At 39.4% G+C, this 18,582-nt stretch overlaps 1 protein-coding gene across 5 annotated transcripts in view; it reads left to right on the plus strand.

The window, feature by feature from the left end:
- Positions 1-466: 466 nt before the first annotated feature.
- The window catches only part of ZNF280D (zinc finger protein 280D), a 45,628-nt gene continuing 27,512 nt past the window's right edge, over positions 467-18,582 (plus strand). For 3 of the 5 annotated variants that reach the window (XR_004061032.1, XM_030954982.1, XM_030954985.1), the window contains exons 1-6: positions 467-650; positions 5,263-5,414; positions 9,128-9,193; positions 9,299-9,669; positions 11,310-11,427; positions 17,353-17,462. Coding sequence is in view for 4 of the 5 variants with exons in the window: in XM_030954982.1 (XP_030810842.1) it covers positions 5,270-5,414; positions 9,128-9,193; positions 9,299-9,669; positions 11,310-11,427; positions 17,353-17,462 (810 nt within the window). In the remaining variant the exon portion in view is untranslated. Of the gene's footprint in view, positions 651-677; positions 1,232-5,262; positions 5,415-9,127; positions 9,194-9,298; positions 9,670-11,309; positions 11,428-17,352; positions 17,463-18,582 lie in introns of those variants that run through there. The other 2 variants (XM_030954983.1, XM_030954984.1) reach the window with 2 other exon arrangements.

The raw sequence follows: 18,582 nt of genomic DNA on the forward strand, positions 1-18,582 counted from the left end.
ACAACTTATGTTAAGCCTTGAGTCCACCAGCATTTCCAAGGCCTTCTTGGCAGGGCTGCTTTCTATCTGTTCAGTCCCCAGCCTCTGTTGATACTTGCTGGTTTCCCTGACAGCATGGCAGTGGCCCTGTGTGCCCTCACCAAAGCAGAGAGCAGGCAGTGTGAGGCTGGGCTGCAACTGCTGGGTATGAGGCCGGGCCTACCGTAGCAGTGCAGACCAGGTCATGAGGCCCAAAACCAGCAGCAGTTCCTGGTAGCGGGACTGTGAGGCGCGGCATATGGCGGCGGTGTTGTGTATACCAGGCTGCGAGACCCGGCAGTGTTGTGTTATACCAGGCTGAGAGGCCCGGCACATGGCGGCGGTGCCGTCGGGGTGTGAGGCCCAGCACATGGCGCAAGCCCCGCCCCGGCCCGGCCCCGCCCCGATCGCGGGCACCGCGATGTGTCCGACCCGCGGTTCCCGTCAGGCAGCGCGCGGGGCCGCGGCCGCCCCCTCCTCCTGCCCGCGTTCCCTCGGCGGCGGCAGCGCTGAGGTGGCGCCGCGCCCCGGTGAGGTGAGCGAGACGCTTCAGTCGGCGCTGCCCCATCCCCCGCCAGCCCGGGCGGCAGGGAGTGGCTGTCCCGCTGCGGCCTTTACGGACGGGAAGCACGGTAAGGTCAGCCCGCTCCATGCCCCCGGCCCGCCCTGCCGTGCTCCCCGGGCGGCGGGAGCGGCGCTCGGAGGGGACGGACGCGGGGGGATTGTCGCCGGCAAGACCGGCGCCATCTTAGGTCGGAGCGTGGCCTGGCGTCCCCGAGCGGGGCCCCTGCGCTGTGAGGGCCCCCGCGAGCCGCCCGCGGGCCCCGCTGGCACCAGACGGTTCTGCCCTGGAGGGCGGCCCGGGCAGGGCTCGCTCCGCCCGCACTCGGCCGCATGGGGCCCTCCAAGGACCCCGGAGTTTAACAGCAAAAGCGGCGCTGGCGGCGCGGCTCAGCTCGGCCTCCTCCCCGCCGGCCGCGGCTCTGCCGTGCGGGCCTCGCCCAAACTGGAGCCCCCCGCTCCAGCCGAGCGCCGGCGGTCACCGGCGCGGGACGCGGGGCGGTCCAGCTGCAGCTGTTCGGCTGCTCCCACGGCCTGGTACCATTGCGGCTCGGCGGCGTGAGCTGCTGGCGGGCTGGCACCGCCGATATTGCCCTTCCTTAGGCGGAGCTTGTGCCTTCTCATGGCACAGAGGGCAGCGTTGGCTCCTGAGGTTTGTGTTTAAGGGAAGTGGGTTTACGCTTTGGTTTTTTTACAGTTTTCAGGTGCACTTTCGGCTTGATCATTGTTTCTTTGCTAATAAACACATGCAGCCCTCAATTAAAATCCAGTTGTTTCCAGTCCTGGTGCAGCTGTGGATTGTGCACCCTTCATCAACTAATGTGGTGGAAAGTTATGTGCCTGTATGGGACGTTATCTGAGAAATACATCATGTAGTCTATTGTGTGATCTGTGTTGTAAATAAGGTAACTTCTCTGGGCGTTTGAAGTGCAGCTATTAAAGTGGGGGAAAAATTATAATTTAGCTATATGAGGAGTGGTTGAGATCACTTGATCTAGAGAAGAGGAGACTGAGGGGAGCCCTCATGGCAGTCCTCATGAGGGGAAGAGACTCATGAGGGGACAGACACTGATCTCTGTGGTGACCAGTGACAGGACCTGAGGGAGTGGTTTAAATGTGTGAGGGGAGATTTAGGTTAGATATTGGAAAAAGGTTCTTCACCCAGAGAGTGGTTGGGTACTGGAAGAGGCTCCTCAGGGAAGTGGTTGTAGCACCAAACCCTCCAGTTCCAGAAGAGTTTTGTCAGTGCTCACAGGCATGTGGTGGGATTGTTAGGGATGTCTTGTGCAGGACTAGGAGTTGGGATTGTGATCTTTGTGGAACCCTTCCAACTCAGAATATTCTGTGATTCTATATGAAAAGGTGACAGGGCTAGTCTGACAAATTTCTGGTTAGTGTAAATGTCCTCACTCTTTGAGCTCCCTACCAATTTCATTTTAATGATTTGACTTTACGCCAATTGAAGGAAGTTTTGAGTATTGAAAGGCTCACTTGAGCTTAACAGTGGAGCAAATTCCCATTTGAAGTGGTAACGGGATTTTCAATAACTCTTAAGTCTTACTGTGGCTGCATCTACCGTGATTTTCTATAGTGCCAATTTCTGTCCGTCCTTAAGCACCATAAGCATCCTTATGGTTCTCTTCTACAGATCGTTCTGTTGTTTTCGGTACAGCTGTTACACTCTTGATACATTTACTTAAGTTAGGTAACTTTTTGTTGTTTCTATATGAGTGCCTTTAAATCCTAGCTTTAAAGAGAAAGAAGTTATAAATACAGCTGGCTTTTAATAAAGTTAGGTGTTTTTAAACCTAACTGCCATGATAAAGATGGCTAAAATAGTGCTTTTAAAACAGTTATTTCATCAGAAGCTTATTGCTGTTTAGGGTAATGAGCTCTCATTTTGTAATCTGTCCTGTATCAGGTTTTTAGTTCATCACTTTTCTAGTAACTATAATAGTGTTCCAGGGCTTGTGTTTTTGCAGGTTGTTGGTTATTTGTGCCTGCCTAATGAACTTGCATAGCTATGCTTAGTTTTAGATGGACAGTTGCTTTTTAAAGTAGTATCTTGATATAGTCTATAATGTTATTTTTAAAGTATTTTAAAGAACTTGTTCACAATTTTGATGCTTTACCTTACAATACCAGTTTCAACACTTTGTGTCTATGCATACAGCATTGCATTGGAGCTTTGGACCTCTCAGTTCCATGGACCGCCTTGAAGGAAATGTGTGTATAAACATGAATATATGCTTATGCACATTAAAAAATGAGGAAGATAAAGTCTATTGTCAGTAGGTTTACTTTTTTTACACTGGTGTCTGCACCACCACTGGGAAATATTTAAGCAGAGTGGGGGAAGGATTCACAGTTGGTTTTGTCTTTGAGAGCACTGCTAGCAGGTTTCCTAGAATACATTTTGTGTGTTAATGTAGTTTAAAAAGCTAAAAATTTGGAAGCTATTTGTACTCTAAACATGGATGTAGATGTTTCCTTTGGCAGTGGAGGCCACTTGCAGGAGCTGTTCCTGTACATCTCCTCTAATCCAATCAATTACCCCTCATTGCACTTTTGATTGTTCAGGCTACAGATTTTTGACCTCTCAATTGTGCTGATAAAACTGTTACTAGGCTAGGTTATTTTTAACCATAGTTTTGTACAAAGTTGGGTTAGCACAACTGAGGACACAGTGCAGGAAAAAGAAGTCAGTGAAAGCTTGGCTTCAAATTATAGCATTGCAATAAAAAAAAATTAAGTTGAAAGATGTGAAATTAATCATGATACTTGCCTTTTAAAAGATGCTCTGCATTTTGAGTCACCTTTAAGAGTATCTTAATGTGTATATCCTAATGCATAAAATGAAATATCTATAAGAGGTATCACCAGTTGGTGTCACTTTCTAAAAGCCCATGGCTGTGTTATCAAATTTCTTTTAGCTGTATTTAAGGAAAAAATTGGCTGTGTTACAGTGTAGGTGAGGTTATTACATGTACCTTGTTAGGATTCTGCTAACATACATCATTGCTTATGCCTATTTTGTGTTTTCAGTATAAATTGCATTGCATCCTCTGAGCACATTTTATAATTTATTCCTTTTTTCCCCTGAGGTCAGTAATACTAAATTCTTAGAATAAAAACACTGATCATTTCTGTTGTCTGTTCTGTAAAAGAAGCCTCTGAAATAGTAATTTATTCTGCCTTAAAGCCTATTAAACTTTGCCTCAGTTATTAAAAAAAAAGTTCTAAAGAAGGTCCTACAGAGAAAAAAAAGTTATAGAGTTAGGCTTGATTCTCTTTCCAAGACCTGGCATGTGGCTCATGTTGTCTCTGTCAGGTGGAAGTTCACTTCAGAATTTACCTCTTTCCCCCATACAATAATTTAGTTTAGTGTCCTGTTCTCTTTCCTAGCACCGTGTCTGACTTCAGCACTCTCAGCTGATGGAGGAAGCAAAGGAGGAGTTCAGCTTTGTGTAGTGGGTCTGGCACTGGCCAAAGGTGTAAATCCAGCAGAAACAGAGCAGTTTGGGGATACAAGCATCATAAAATCACCCTAGGGCATTTCTCTACTTTATTTCGTCTCAGGTCTTAACATGTGGTAACACCAGCAGTCCCATTATCATACAAGTAGAGGATGATTGCCTGCTCCCCTGTGATAAACTGTTACAGACTAATTATTTCTGTAGTCTTATTAGATTATTTGTACTCCATGTAAAGAAATAGCAAAATTTCTTACTTATTTTGTTGTTCAGAAATACATTCAAGATTATGTTAAATAATGTTAAAAGAAGAAAGCTTTATTGGCCATCTGTGTTTATTTAAAAAACAAAATCAGTTGTGATAAGATATGCTGATGTGAATTTGGTTAATTCCAAAAAGCACATATTTCTCATGACTAGTTTTATACATGACGTTTTTAATGCAAGAAAACATCTACAGGCATGAGGGACTCCATCGAATGAGATCTGTGCAAAATTTTTATCATGTCTTAATTGCTAATGGAAGCAGTATGCAGTGCATTGTAGGTATGGCTTGGGGATTTTGCTGTTGTGGAGTTTTTTTGTTTAAAGTGTTTTTGTGGGTAGTTTTCTTCTTCTTGTTGATGTTGTTTTGTGTGTTTTTGGGAATTTTGTGTAGGTTTTGTTGGAGTTTAAAGAAAATGTGACCTTAAGGGAAGCCTTGGCAAAGTCTTAGAAAATTTGGGAGGCTGTGACTTTGGGTGGGGTTTTGTTTTGTTTGTGTTGGGCTTTTTAAGATGCAAAGAGAATAAAGTTATAATCAGTGCTTCACTGACTCAGTTATGTCCTTTGTAGAAGGCCCTTGATGTTTCTTGTGAATCACTTACCTGGAATTTTTAAGAAGATACTTTTCACTGTGGTGTCAGAGGCTTCCTCTGATAGTTACTGGTGTTTTAGACAAAAATAGCTTAAATTCTGTGGAGGATATCTTTGGTCTTTTCTCTTTAATAGCAAAGATGAGCATCCAAGCAATTGTCAGAATGTGATGTGGCATCAATCTTTGAAGATCTCCTGTGTCAGATCCTGTTCAATCTATAAAGAACATGGAGGGAGGGAGACCTTTCTATGGGAATTATTGACAAGTACAGTATTCCTTATTGAGCAGTGAAGTATTTCATGAAAGTACTGAATGTTTTGGTGTGTGTGTTTTTTGGTTTTGTTAACTATCTAGTCTCAAGATGGCAGAATTATTTATGGAATGTGAAGAAGAGGAGCTAGAACCCTGGCAAAAGAGAGTGAGAGAAGTGGAAGAGGATGATGAAGACGATGATGATGAGCCAATCTTTGTTGGGGAGATCTCCAGCTCAAAGCCAGCCACTACGTGTAAGACAACACTTTTCCATAATTTAAAACAGAACTTTAAAAGTATAGAAAGTTAAACTTAGTTTGGAAGTATAGAATTCTTAATAGAATAACTTAAGACATTCCACACCTTGAAGCTGTGTGTCTCTGTCTTACTGAAAATCAGAATTCTTAAGAAATTCTGTCTTAAATTAAATCTGTCCCAGGTTATGCACAGCTCTGGTTACTTCTAATGACATGTTACTTCTACTTAAATCTCTGAGGTCAAAATAAGGACATTTGAAGGTTTTAGCATTAGTGACAGAGTTTAAAAGCCCCTGTATACAGCGCTGAAATAATGCATGCAATTGCTTACAGTATAGTTAAAATTTAGTTATGTATTTGGAGTGTCTCCCTCCTAAAAGAATGTGCATGAATTTAGGTCTTCCTGTTACACACCTTTTTTTTTCCCTCCACCTCTCATTTCATTTATTGGTGAACATCATTCTGACAAAACCAAGGTAACTGTCTTCAGTGTCTATAATAAAAGCACAATCTGGAAAGTGACTAATATGAAAATACTGAAAGCCTGTCTGTGAAGTACAAGATTTTTATTGATAAATTTACCCATCCTTTGTGAAATATCGTTTTTTCATCAAGTTCCTTAGTTTTCTTCTAAATGGAGGTAGTGCAGGGAGTAAGGTTAGGTCATTGTGATGACAGGAGATGTTTCAGAATTTCATGTTTGTCCTATGCTTGGGGTTTGGCAGGTAAGTAAAGAATAACATTTTTTCTTGTTATTTTAATTAACTTTAGTAATGAAACTTTTTTTGTGTATCCATCTTGTAGTCAATTTTTAAGGGCTGTGACCTAAGGTCTCCCTAAGCAGTCACATATCCAGGACTTTGCCTGGTGAGGTTTATTCCTCATAGTTTCTGCCTTATTTCTACTAATGCTTGTAGCTAAGATTTCCATAGTAGTTTTCTGAAGGTGTAGAATTTGCAGTAAAGGATCTCAAGACAAAATGTTCCATGACGCTGTTTGTCACACTCTGCTGCATGGATTTCAGAGCTGTTACTACCTGTTCAGTCATTTTAGTTCACAATACTTTCATCTTGCATTTATCAGTTTTTTGCTCACTAGGATAGCAAGTTCAAGGTTTCTTTAAATATGAGAAGAATACAGAATCTGATAAGTACTCTCACCAGAAAATATTTTTTTAAGAGTGAATAAGACTATTTTAAAATTATTCTTAAGCTTTCTGCAGCTACAGACATATTGAATGTCTGAAAAATACCGTTTTCTGAAAGGTCCAGAGACCTGTGGATTGCTGTTGGTCATTGGCAGTAGGTCATGGCATACAACAACTGTTAAGGCACTAGCTTGTGTTGGAACAACAAACACGCCAAGTTTGATTGCAGTTGTTGTAGCCTCCAAGTTTTTTTGTAGTGAAAGGATAGAAATAATTCAGGTGACAACTCTAATTTTGATATGATTCTGTGAACTTCAAGAACTTTGGTAAAAGATGGAGACTTAAAATGTTTGCTTCTTATTCTAGTGCTGTCCATACTCGGTCCTGACACAAATAAAATCACTTATGGTATGACTTGTTACTTTATCTTTTTTCCTTCCCTTTCCTCAACTTTTCTCTTTTTAATCTTCTACTTCACTATCAAAAACAGCTATGGAAGAATGACCTCAGTTCTTCTCTGGCTTGTAAGTAGTACTACCTGGCACTAGTCAGGCTTCAGTTTGTTATTGGTGATAGGCAAGATACCGTGAGCTCAGCTTTGCTTATCACTGTTTAATTTGCACCTGATCAGATGAAAAATTGATGACAAATAGAAACTCACATATAGGATATAATTTTTCTGGAAGGTGTGGTTTCTACGATGCATTGCATTTTCTTAGCCTTTTCCTGACAGTACAGTTACTAGTTCTTGTACGAACTGTGTGGAAAGCTTGAAGGAAATAGTAAATACCCCAACTTTGACCTGCTGTCAGAGAGCTGTGTAGTATCAAGTGTCCCTTCTGATGTACTGGAAGGTTGTTTTGGCTGGGATGAAAAGTAGTTCACACTTTGTTTCCTTTACCTTTTTCTGCAACTGCTCATTTTTCCTACATTTACCGCTTGTTGTTCTTGCTTCCTGTTTCGCAGTGATACAAACCTGTAATTTGTTATTGTTTTAAAATGTTACTCTGCATGTCAGCATGCTTGTGCTTCAGTGCTGTTTTACCTAAACGGGACAATACTGCTTTGATGGAAGAGAGGAAAGTGCACTTCAAGTCTATGATGAATCAGTTGAGTCATGTAACTGTAGTTTATAATTTCAATTAACTGGCTTTCCGAAATGTTATTTTTAAAAGCAATAAAATCTACCTTTGTAATTTAGAATGTGTGCACATCAGATGTCTTGACTATGCTTTGTAAGACATAACTTTTATAAAAGTTTTTCTTTTGTAGATAGATGATGCTTTAGTTTAATTTCACTCTGGAATTCATGTATGAGGTATAGATTTGTTAATGCTCGCAAAATGTATGTATTCAGCTAAATGCCAAAATAATTTAATCCTGTTATGTTGAAGCAAAAATAGTGTTACCATTCCAGCACCAAATTTCGTCATATCTTAAAAAATGCAAACCTGCTTGAATATGTTCATTGCAGCTGCTTTTTTATTAGTGTGATCTAAATGCAGGTGGTAGGTTGAAAGCTGTGGTGTTCTGAGCTCTACTGGTGGTATTAGATATATTTATCAACTGGTGAAGTGTATACTAATGAGCCATTGTTGGTGAAAATAGCCTTAAAGTTATTAAACACAATGTGTAGATACTCTGAGATCTATTGTTTGTTAACCTGATGTCATTTGATCCTGGTTTGAGAAGTTACTTCAAGCCTTGTGGGTTAGATGTTAGAGAATCAATCTAATTTCCTATGCATATTTTCACAGGTCAGAGCAAGCAACTTGTCAGCAACACTAATGGAACTGAGAATCTGGGAGTAGAAGAATATTTTGATTTGATGAATACTTTCGTAACTTTCTGAAATTGTCAGAAATCCCAGACTAAGACTTAAAAGTTGGGGAGTATGAGTGGCATTAGTTAGGGAGTAAATGTAAATTAAGAAATTGCATGTGCTCCTGCTGAGCTAGAGTGTGGACACAGACTACCATGTAGGATATGTAAGAAAATCAGTGCTCTTGTAATGCAATTCTAATACGACTCCTTTGGTTGCTCATCTGTTTATTTTCCTTTCACATTGGAAAACAGATACCATGAAGTCTAAAATCCACTTTGTAAGTGCTGTATTTGCTGTATATACAGAAGCAAATGATATCATTACTGGTTTAGAGAAAATGCTTACTTTAATGTAGGGCAGTTCTAGTATTTGGGAAACATTAGGTATATGTGAGAAAGAGATGTAAATGAATGCACTATAATCAGCAAATTTAAATGTTAATGCCATGTCCTTTTTTTTGTTGTTGTTTGTATTCTTCCTATGTGTTAACCTGTCTCCAAGAGAATAAACATTAAGATTGTTAAATGAACTAACTTAACCAAAGAGGAGTGGAAGAACATATCATAATTTGTACAAATGACAGTTGGTTTTGCCAGGTTTTTGTTTTAGAAATAATATTTTAATTTATAAGCCAAATTCTAATTGGCATAATTAGTATATATAAATGCAGCTTTTAAATTTCAAAAGCAATGAAGCTATTAATTTATTTGCAATTAAGATAAATGTAACTTTTGACAGATATATTGAACAGAGTCAACCTCAGCTCACCACGAAGGGGGATACAGAATGGTGCACCCAGTAGAGGTACTTTATTGTCCTAATATGGTAATTACAAAAAAAATCCACAACACTTATGAAACATTTGATGGCAAAATTACATAAAGCTAACTTTGGAATCCTTTGCAACAGGTCCAGTCACTACATTCAAGTCTGAGAGTCAGCATTACATGCCGCCTGCCTCCAGCCCCGGAGCCGTGCCTGCCCCATCAGTCTTCCAGACTGTGCCCAGACCTGCCACCAGCTCGGTGGCACTTCAGCCTTTGGCTGGAGCAGTGAATGTTTCAGGAACTTCACAAACACTGCAGAGACCAGTTGCTGGATGTTTGTCAACACAGCAGGTGCCTGGGTCAAGTTCTGGACTAGCACAGCCTGTTAGCAGACCTGTAACCATTCCAGTGACAACACAGCCGGCATCAAGAAATATTACAGTTCCTGTAGTGGCTCAGCCTGTATCCAAGCCAGAGACTCCTGCAACAGCACAGCCTGTAATACTCAACCAGGTAAATTTTTATTCATTTAAAACGTAAAAGGTATGATTACTTTTGAATAAATTAATCAGTTCTGTCTATTCCAGGTTAGACTGACATGCTTTAGAAAGTAATGCATCCTTATCTGAGATATGCAGTGCAGATTCTGTGGTCTCTTAAAGCTTCCGCTGTTCGTTGAAGTTTGTCTTTTTTTATTTTTTTTGCTTGCTGGATATGTTTAGTATATACTGGGGAGATGTATCCATGCCATCAAAATACCCAAACTATGATCTTGTTGAAAATTAAAATATTGGTAAGACATAAAACCAAAGAAACTACAGACTAGTAAGAGATGCAGTGTTTCTATGTCACTGTTGTATTGGTCACATTTCAAATGTGAATGATGTGCGTAGGGCTCTGCGCTCCGTTTGCCACAGGTTTATCCCTTGAGCATTAGTTGTGCTTGAGCTGTGGCCTGCAGGCTGAGGTGCTTTGCTGTCCTTTCGCTGGCTCTTCTGAAACTGTTGTGACTACAGTGACACCTTCCCTATTGTGTCTGCAGCTCATGTAGCTGTTAATTTTAGGAAGTACAGCGCAGAAATTCAGTAACTATTTCCTCAGCTACTCCCGAACATCTATCTTTAATTTGGTTAGAGTGGGTTAGATGACTCACCAGAGGAAAGAGTGGCTCTTTATTAATGTCCTGAAGGGTCTTCATTTAAGGAGATGTACAATAAAAAGGCAGGGTTGGAAGCAGCATCTTCCTTTTTGTTCTGGTACTTAGGAGTCCTAAACCAATTATGATACCTGTTTATGGACTTGTGCTCCTTTAGATTTCTTTCCATTAAGTTTGGTTTACATGGTGGTAGTTAAAGATGTGGTAACTTGCACAGGGATGGTTTCAAATAAGTAGCAAAATTGTGAATGGGAATCAGTTTATGAACTTTTTTATTTTTTTCTCCAGCAAAATGTATTTTGGCCTTTGTCTCATGGATTTGCTGATGACAAGGTCTCTGTATTGTGTATTGGATGGTTTTTAAAATTTGTTTATTTTTTTATTTCAGGAAAATAGCCCTACTTTAATCAATTTTTTGTTTTGCAATACAGCTTGATGAAATGTAACCATTGAATTATTTCAGAGTTGAAATAATACTTTTTCATTTCTACCTTACTGTTGCTTTGAGAAGCTTCTACTTGCTACAAGATTGTACTACTTTTGAGTTCTGTTTTTTAATCTTTTGAAATGCAGCAAAATGTTATGCAGGAGTAACAAGCAAATGCCTGAGTTTAGGTTGAAGGAAGAAAGTATTTGGTTTTTTTTGAAAAACAATCAAGTATAATTTGAAACATCATCAGACTTTTTGGAACAAAAGCCTTTACAACTAGGAATTGAAACAGATTAGTGATGTTTCATTAAATGGTCTTTCTCAGGTCTTAGATTGTTTTTACTATTCTGAATACACAGCTATAAAAACTAACAAGCACTGATGAGAATTGCAACCTTATTAAAATGTCAAAAGATACTATTTGGGGAGATTGTAATGAACTTGATTTTCAGCTGAGCATTTTCTTTTAAGCAATCATATGTTTTTAAAATAAACCCTTTGAAGCCTGCAAGTAAAAAAATATATTAAACCTCAAACTTCTTTTCCCTCTTGAAAATATCTTATCAGGATTATATTATGGATTCTCTACCAGATGCACCAGATAATACATCTGGTATTCTGTTTGGTGTGAGACAGAACTCGGGAGTTCCACAGTACCAGACTGGGCCGGCAGTGAATGTAACAGGTGGGTATAACTGTAGTAGTTGATAAGAGAAACAACCAGCCTAATGTCATTTAACTCTAGTGCAGATGTGTGGGTTATAACTTTAAATACCATTTCTAGAATATAGTATAACTCCTTTTTTTCTTCCCCCTGTGCATAACACTGTATGATGTTTAATGAAATAAGCTTTGGAGTCTTGTGTTGTCAGACTTTGCTTTTCAATGCATTAGGCTGACTATAAAATCAACTAATGTCTTCTTATAATGCTCATTTAGATGGGAAAAAGCATTGTCAGATCCACTGTATCTTTATTGACAGGTAAAGGTTTGTTTTCAGTATACTCATCACTCTTTGGCCTGTGGGAATAGGAAAAGACTGTTAACAAAAGGGGAGCTGTGAACAGCACCTGGAGAACTGAGTCTGGATGGATTCTCTGTAATGATGATCTTTGTTTTCTGACTGCTGTATGCTGGAGTTGAAGTAGATGGGATCAAAAGGATCATTCCTGAAAAGGAGAGGAAGGGAGAGAGTATGTAATTTGACAACAAAACCCTTTTTTTCAAACTCCACCCACTTGGAGGAATGAGAAGTTGCTGTGACCCAAAAACCTGTCATGTGGAGTTGACTGGAGTGCATCCATGAATCCATAGCTCCAGATTAAAGGGAGGAGTTGGTGCAGGACACTGCACTAAGAGGCCTGAAGCAATTTGCCTATCATGTGCTTATTCTGGTATCACAGTACATTTGGTGCTTTTATTCTAGCTTACTATTTCTGATGTCTTTTCCCATCATTTATAAAATCAGACCCAGCCAGCAGGGATGCACAGAGCAGCATTGAGGTGTTTTCAGTGGTGGTGTGGGTTCAGAAACCTGTCAGCAAGGTGGTGCTGCAGCCAGTGTACTTTGCTCCTTCTTTGCCATCATGGATGTGGTACACAGGAATATTGTGTGTATGAGCACAGCCAACTCCTGGATAATAGCTACTGAGTGTTCACTAATAGCACAAAGTGACCAATAAATAATTGTTTGGCTACTGCTTTTCCCTGCTGTCCTGAGTACTTGGGAGTCCCTGTGGCCTGCTGTGTAGAGAACTGGACAGACTAGACTGGAATATGGTTAATTCAAGGAATTCTGGTGTCCACACTCCAGCTGAGAGAGGCACTTTCATGATTAGAGGTGTCAATCTGATTTATACCAGCAAGATATTAAATAATACTTGGTGCGATTCGTTTTCAAAGTAGGCCTAATTTTTTTTTGTGGACAAACAACAGAAGTAAAATGCAAACCTGCATTTTTATATTATTATAGTTCTTCTGAAAGCGAATTTACTAGTCAGAGTTGTATAGATAACACTACGCACCTTTATAAATATGTAAAAGAGTCTTCAAAATTATTATCACAGATGTGTTAAGCTTTTAAAATTGGAATTATGAAGAGTACTTTTAACATAAAAATAGTCCTTGTTTCCAAATAGGGTTTTCTGCAGTCAAATGAAGTACTTCACTGAAGATCCTTGTAAACTCAGTCAGACCTTGTGTCTTTTCCCTAGCCCTCATTGCAGAGCTGCACATAGTTTAATTCCCAGCAGCAGCAGTTGCTGCTGTTGGTTGATGGCTGGATGCTCCAATAGCCTCAGGTGATACAGATGAATGCTAAGGCCATACCAGCTCTATGGAATCCTTTGCTGAGCAGGACTTGTGTCCATGTGAGCAGCTCATGCACTGAACACACTGAGTGTAAGTAAATTAAACCCCCCAGGAAGTAGTAGCATCTAATTAATAACCTTATCATTTTGTGAATGTGTGAATGAATGAACCTTTGGCAAACAATGCTTAGAGCAACACATTTGAGCTTAATATATTTATATAAAAAAGAAGGAAAGGTATACTACATAGAAGAATGTTAGGATGTTTAAGTATCTCTATATTGAGTGAATTATGTTTTCCCACGTTTGAGGCACAGTGTGGCAAATTCTCCAAGATGTTCATCAGCATTCCCTGCTGGGAGTCTGCCTATGTGCATTGAATGGGGAGATTCTCCAGACTGTTGGCCGAGTTTAGATAGTTCCCACTGAGTATACAGAACTATAGGTGCCAGAGGGCTATTTTGTTTCTTCTCAGATGTTTGAATAATTAGTTGTGACACAAAGTATCTACTTGTTGAGCTTCTTGTTACACCCTGAGAAATCATTGGAGCAGCTCTGTCATTGTAGGGGGGGATATACCAGAATGTCCTTAGCTTAGATCACTGTGTCCAGAACTGAAGCCTTTGACATATTTTATTATAGTCTTAAGGCTGTTTGCAGTCTGTCATTGTGAGAGGTTTACAAGACCTGTGCTGGCACTTCAGACTCCTTGGTTTGTGGCTGTGTCTTTCAGGTCTGCTTGAGGCCTGATCTCTGTATTGAGTTCATATCATTAAGGGTAATCTTACAGTGACAGGAACATGGGTTTCTGACCAGGTGGAGCTGAGTGTTTATGGGCATGTTAATCAGCCACTGAACCTTCCAATTTCAAAGTTGTTGTTGGATTTTTTTGTGGTGGGTGTTTTAGGAGTTTTTTTTGGTGGGGCTTTTTGGTTTAGTTTTTTGTGGATTTGTTGTTAGGTTTTGTTGTTGTTGGGGGTTTTTGTTTGGGTTTTTTTTTGTGTGTGTGTTTTTTGTTTTGTTGTGGGTTTTCCTGTTTTGATGGTTTTCTGGGGTTTTTTTGTTTGTTAGTTTTTACTGATTTTCTTGAGAAGAAATACTGCAAACTGTAAGGACATGTGATGTTCTTTCAGTAGAAGAGAGCGGATAGATGTGCTGTGGTTGGTCATTAGAAGTTACAACACTTTTCACTTTGCATGCAAACTGAAGTTTACAGTTATATAAGAAACTAAAACAGCATTAACACAGAACCAGAAAGAAAGGAGGGGTGTTTTCCATCAGAAGCACAGAGCTTGTTCCAGATAGCAGGCATTGCAGAAACCAGCTGCTTAGCTTAGCTTCGTTACTGTGAACTCACCTTGTCTCACATTAGAGTGGGTCAAGATGTGAAAAGTAGGCCAAATGAATTCAGGTGGCCACTGTATGATTTACTGGGGTTTCAGAGGTGGGTCTGTATCTCTTGCATTTACCCTTTCCTGCTTCACTGGTCTGGGCCTGCAGTCTGAGTTGGATATTTTCTTAACTTCAGTATGGCATATTAATTTAGGAAAATATTTAAACTGCTTTGTGTGGACTCTAAATTGCAGTTATCACTAATGCGTTCTAATTACTATGGGAAAAAACTGAGGATCTTTTAATTAAAGTACTGTAGGTCTAAATGAGAGTGGTTTTGTATCTAAACCTCCTGCTACTTCTGAAGGTCACAGTGTAACTCCAAAACAGGCCAGGCTTACTGAGGTCGATGCTAGAAGCAACTTGTCTGTTTCACCTACAGGTAGCTGTCCAACAGTTGCACAGGCACAAAATGGATCTTCAAACAGCAGGAAGTTGGAATGATCTAGCTGGCAGTCCTGCCTCTGTGTCATGGAAAAACCTAACACATCTGTAGTGTTTCAGTTGGTCAGTGTTTTTAATGCTCTTAAGGCAGTGTAAGTAAGTAACTGTTCTTATGCTGTAAAGTAAAAATAGCTATTCTATGCAAGGGTTTATATACATTTACAAATTAATTTACCTGAGGTTATTACCTATTCAAATTGTAGACCTTCATTGTTTAGTAGGTAGGTTTGAATTCTGTAGAGCAGTAATTAGTCATTCAGAGACAGATGATAAAAATAAATGCCCCTGACCTCATTCTCTTAGTTGATTTCCTATGTCAAAGAAGAGAGTAGGGGGTTGAAACTTCAAAACACAACCAACCAGAAAATCAAGATTGAAAGAATTCTTGACTTATAGAATTCTATGACTGCTGAATTTATGAACTAGTTCTGATTAGATGAAGGAAAAAAAAACATTTTAGCAATGCCAGGCAAGGCTGTAACAAATTAGATTGTGGAATCCCCATCCTTGGAGATACTCAGAAGTTGACTGAACTCTTATGCTCTGAGCATAAGATTAGACTTGCTTTGACTGGGAAGTTGCAGAAAACCACCTCCAAAGGTCCAACCGAAATTATTTTGTGATTCTGTGCTTTGACTGATTATTGCAAAATATGTTGTGCAGTTCCCCCTCCCCTTTTTTTTTTCAGCAGTGTTTCTGATATAGTTTGAAATAGTAGTGGGAGGGGAGATGGTCTATTTCAAAGAAACGATGTTATTGGAAAGATTTTTTCCTTCCCTGCAAGAAGAGAGCTGGTTTGGCTGTTTCAGAGTATTAGCTATTAGGTGCATTTTTGTCCTGAGCCAAAAAGTGCTTTCTAGTGATTGCAATAGGCCAGCATTTATTCTTGACTTTTGAGACATTTCCAAGACATCTTCTCTCCTATAATGTTGAAGTGATTGTTTGAAATAATTTCAGATTTGAGTTTTTTGCATTTCTTATTTAGAGTTTGTTTGCTCTTTCCAACTACCAGAAGGACGTGGCTATAACATGAACATTTCAGGAAAAAAATTTCCTCCACCCTCTTTCAGGTGAAATAGATATTGTGCTGCAGCCTATAATAAAAAAAGATAACTGAAGGATCTTGCTAAATTCAGTAAAAAAAGAAGTAGATCATATTCACTGAGAAGCTTATTTTGCTGAGTTTGTGTCTAAGCCATCCCATGCTGGCATAGCAATTTCTAATCTGTCACAGAATCCAGCACTGAAGCACTGCAGAACACAAGGTTTTGCTGCAGAACCGGCTTTCTTCAACTCAGTTTGCACTTAGCTGTGATGTGTCCAAATGTTTTACCAACTGTAAGATGAAGACTTGCAGCACTGTTTGTGGTACATCTTTTACATGGCCATCCACTCATGTGAAGGACTTTCTGCTTAGCAGTGGTTTTTAGCAAAACTGTTACCTTAAGGAAAATTACTGTTTATTTATGGTCTAGGCATGGTCATCTCTTAACTCATACACCTGTTCATTCCCTTGTATTTGTTTTTGGTTTTATTACATCTTTTCATAGTCCTGGCAGGGAGCAGTTGACTCTACTGTTAAGATGTTGTTTCCTGTGTTTAGCTTCTAAACTGCTTACTTAGCATGGAGTCCTTCAAATCTGTGAATGAATTGAAAATGCAAGAGAGTTTCATCTGGAAAAGTAGCTCTTGCTCTCATGTTTTTTGACAGTTTGGAGAAAACTCAAAGCTTAAAGTTTAAACTAATGCAAAGCTTTAATACCTCTTTTTGCTCAAAAGGTATTAATCATTTATGTTGATAAAAGAAGCATTATTTCCTTTAATTACTGGGAGTAATTATTAATTTAGAGGATTTATTCTCTAGATTCTCCAGAGACACCTTTGCTTAACAGAAATAATGCATTTGAATAAGCCAAGATTCCAGCAAATCTCCAGAGAGAAATAGTCTCATCATTGAGAACCAAATGGTGAAATTCCTTTCCAAAACCTTTCACCAAAGGGTGAAATTCCTTGCTAAACTAATAGGATTTTTTCTGAACCCTATTGTGATGATGATCAGGCTGTGGCAGAAAACAGGCTTTACATGTTCATTTGAAAAGTTTGTGAAAAAAACCCATCAAAAATCCATCCTATCCAGGATGGGGTGGGCTGGTAGTGCACAGAAGAAATGCTTTCTCCTTATCATACTGCCTTCATCTCCTCACATGTTTTTTCCTTGTTTGTTGATAAGATTTTGTAAAATGTGTTTATCAGTCTATGTCAAATGGAGCAAACTCCAAGTCAGTCTGGGAAAAAGGAAGAATAGTTAAAAGATGCTTGTAAAGCCTTGCTTACGGTTACTACAGCTTCATTGTTGGTAGTAGTTTTCATTTGAAATAGCACATTTTACTAGAATACTGCCACTACTACTAAATTGAGTATTCTGTTTGTGAATTCTGAGTCTTTTTATGTTTTAAATTTTACAGGGACAAATGCTGCATCCAGCACCATTAAAAATGGAGGACCTTTTCCACGAGCTTGTCCAAAATGTAATATACATTTCAATCTTATGGATCCTCTAAAAAATCACATGAAGGTAAAATATTTTGGGGCTGGTAAGCATTAGAACAAACTTTGTGGGCTTCTCTTTGGTTATGGAAGAGTGTCATGGTTTGATAGGAAGCTAGTTTAGCTTCTGTCTGCTATCAACCAGAGCCAAATGCTCAAAGTGCTGCAGTCATGGAGAGCAAGACAGGAGCAGGGGAGCTCCAAATCTTGCTACTTTTTGCATCATGTTTTCAATGTACTGAAGGTGCCTATGAGAGTAGGCAGCCAGGTGATCCACATCTGTCTAAGATTGCAGCTGACACAAATATGACAATGTAAACTTACTGTTTTATCTTGATGTATCAAGATTTTATCTTGGTACAGCAAGATAAAAATACTTGATACTTAATAGATAAAGGAGTTTCTAAGCTGTGAGGAAGAATTTCATTTGTAGTTCATACTCAAACACTGTGGTAAACAAAACTCTCAGAAACTGAGCATCACTTAATTTGATTGTGAAACTACTTACTACTATTTCTGGAAACATTGTTTCCTGGAAAATATTTATCATTTGGCAAAGATCCTCATGATTCTCAGGCATATGTATTTCATTTCAGGGACAGAGGAATGGCTTTGCAGTCTGTATACAACGTGAATATCCAAAACAAAAAGGAGTATCAGCTACTGTATAAGACAAATTTGTGAGGATCTGAGTTACTGTTCTCACAGATGGTTCTGATTCACAGGGTTACAATACCCTAAACAGTAATTGCTGTCTCCTTCAGTTCTGAAACGTAATTAAGAAATACAGATAGCAGTGGAAAAAACCCCAAGGGTTTTAACTTTTTCAAATCATTGTTTGCACAGAATAGCTTTTGCACTGAGTACATCAACTGAATGAAGGAACCATTGAAGAAGTGTGTTTACTTAGGATACTGAGTTACAGTTCCACAGCAGGAAATTGCTCCTTACTAGTAAGCTTAGGGAAAGTAGTTCTGCATGGTTAGAACCATTATTTAGCAGGAGAGAAATTTGTCCTCTGAAACATTCTAATTTTGTTGGAAACTTCATAGCATCTTCTTTATGGAGTGTGCTGTACTTTTTAAGTCATAAGTTTCATGAAATGGCTCTTGGGCTAAGCATTTTTTACGTGTACTTCAACATAAAGA

Source organism: Camarhynchus parvulus, chromosome 10 (assembly GCF_901933205.1).
Source record: "Camarhynchus parvulus chromosome 10, STF_HiC, whole genome shotgun sequence".
Lineage (NCBI taxonomy): Eukaryota > Metazoa > Chordata > Aves > Passeriformes > Thraupidae > Camarhynchus > Camarhynchus parvulus.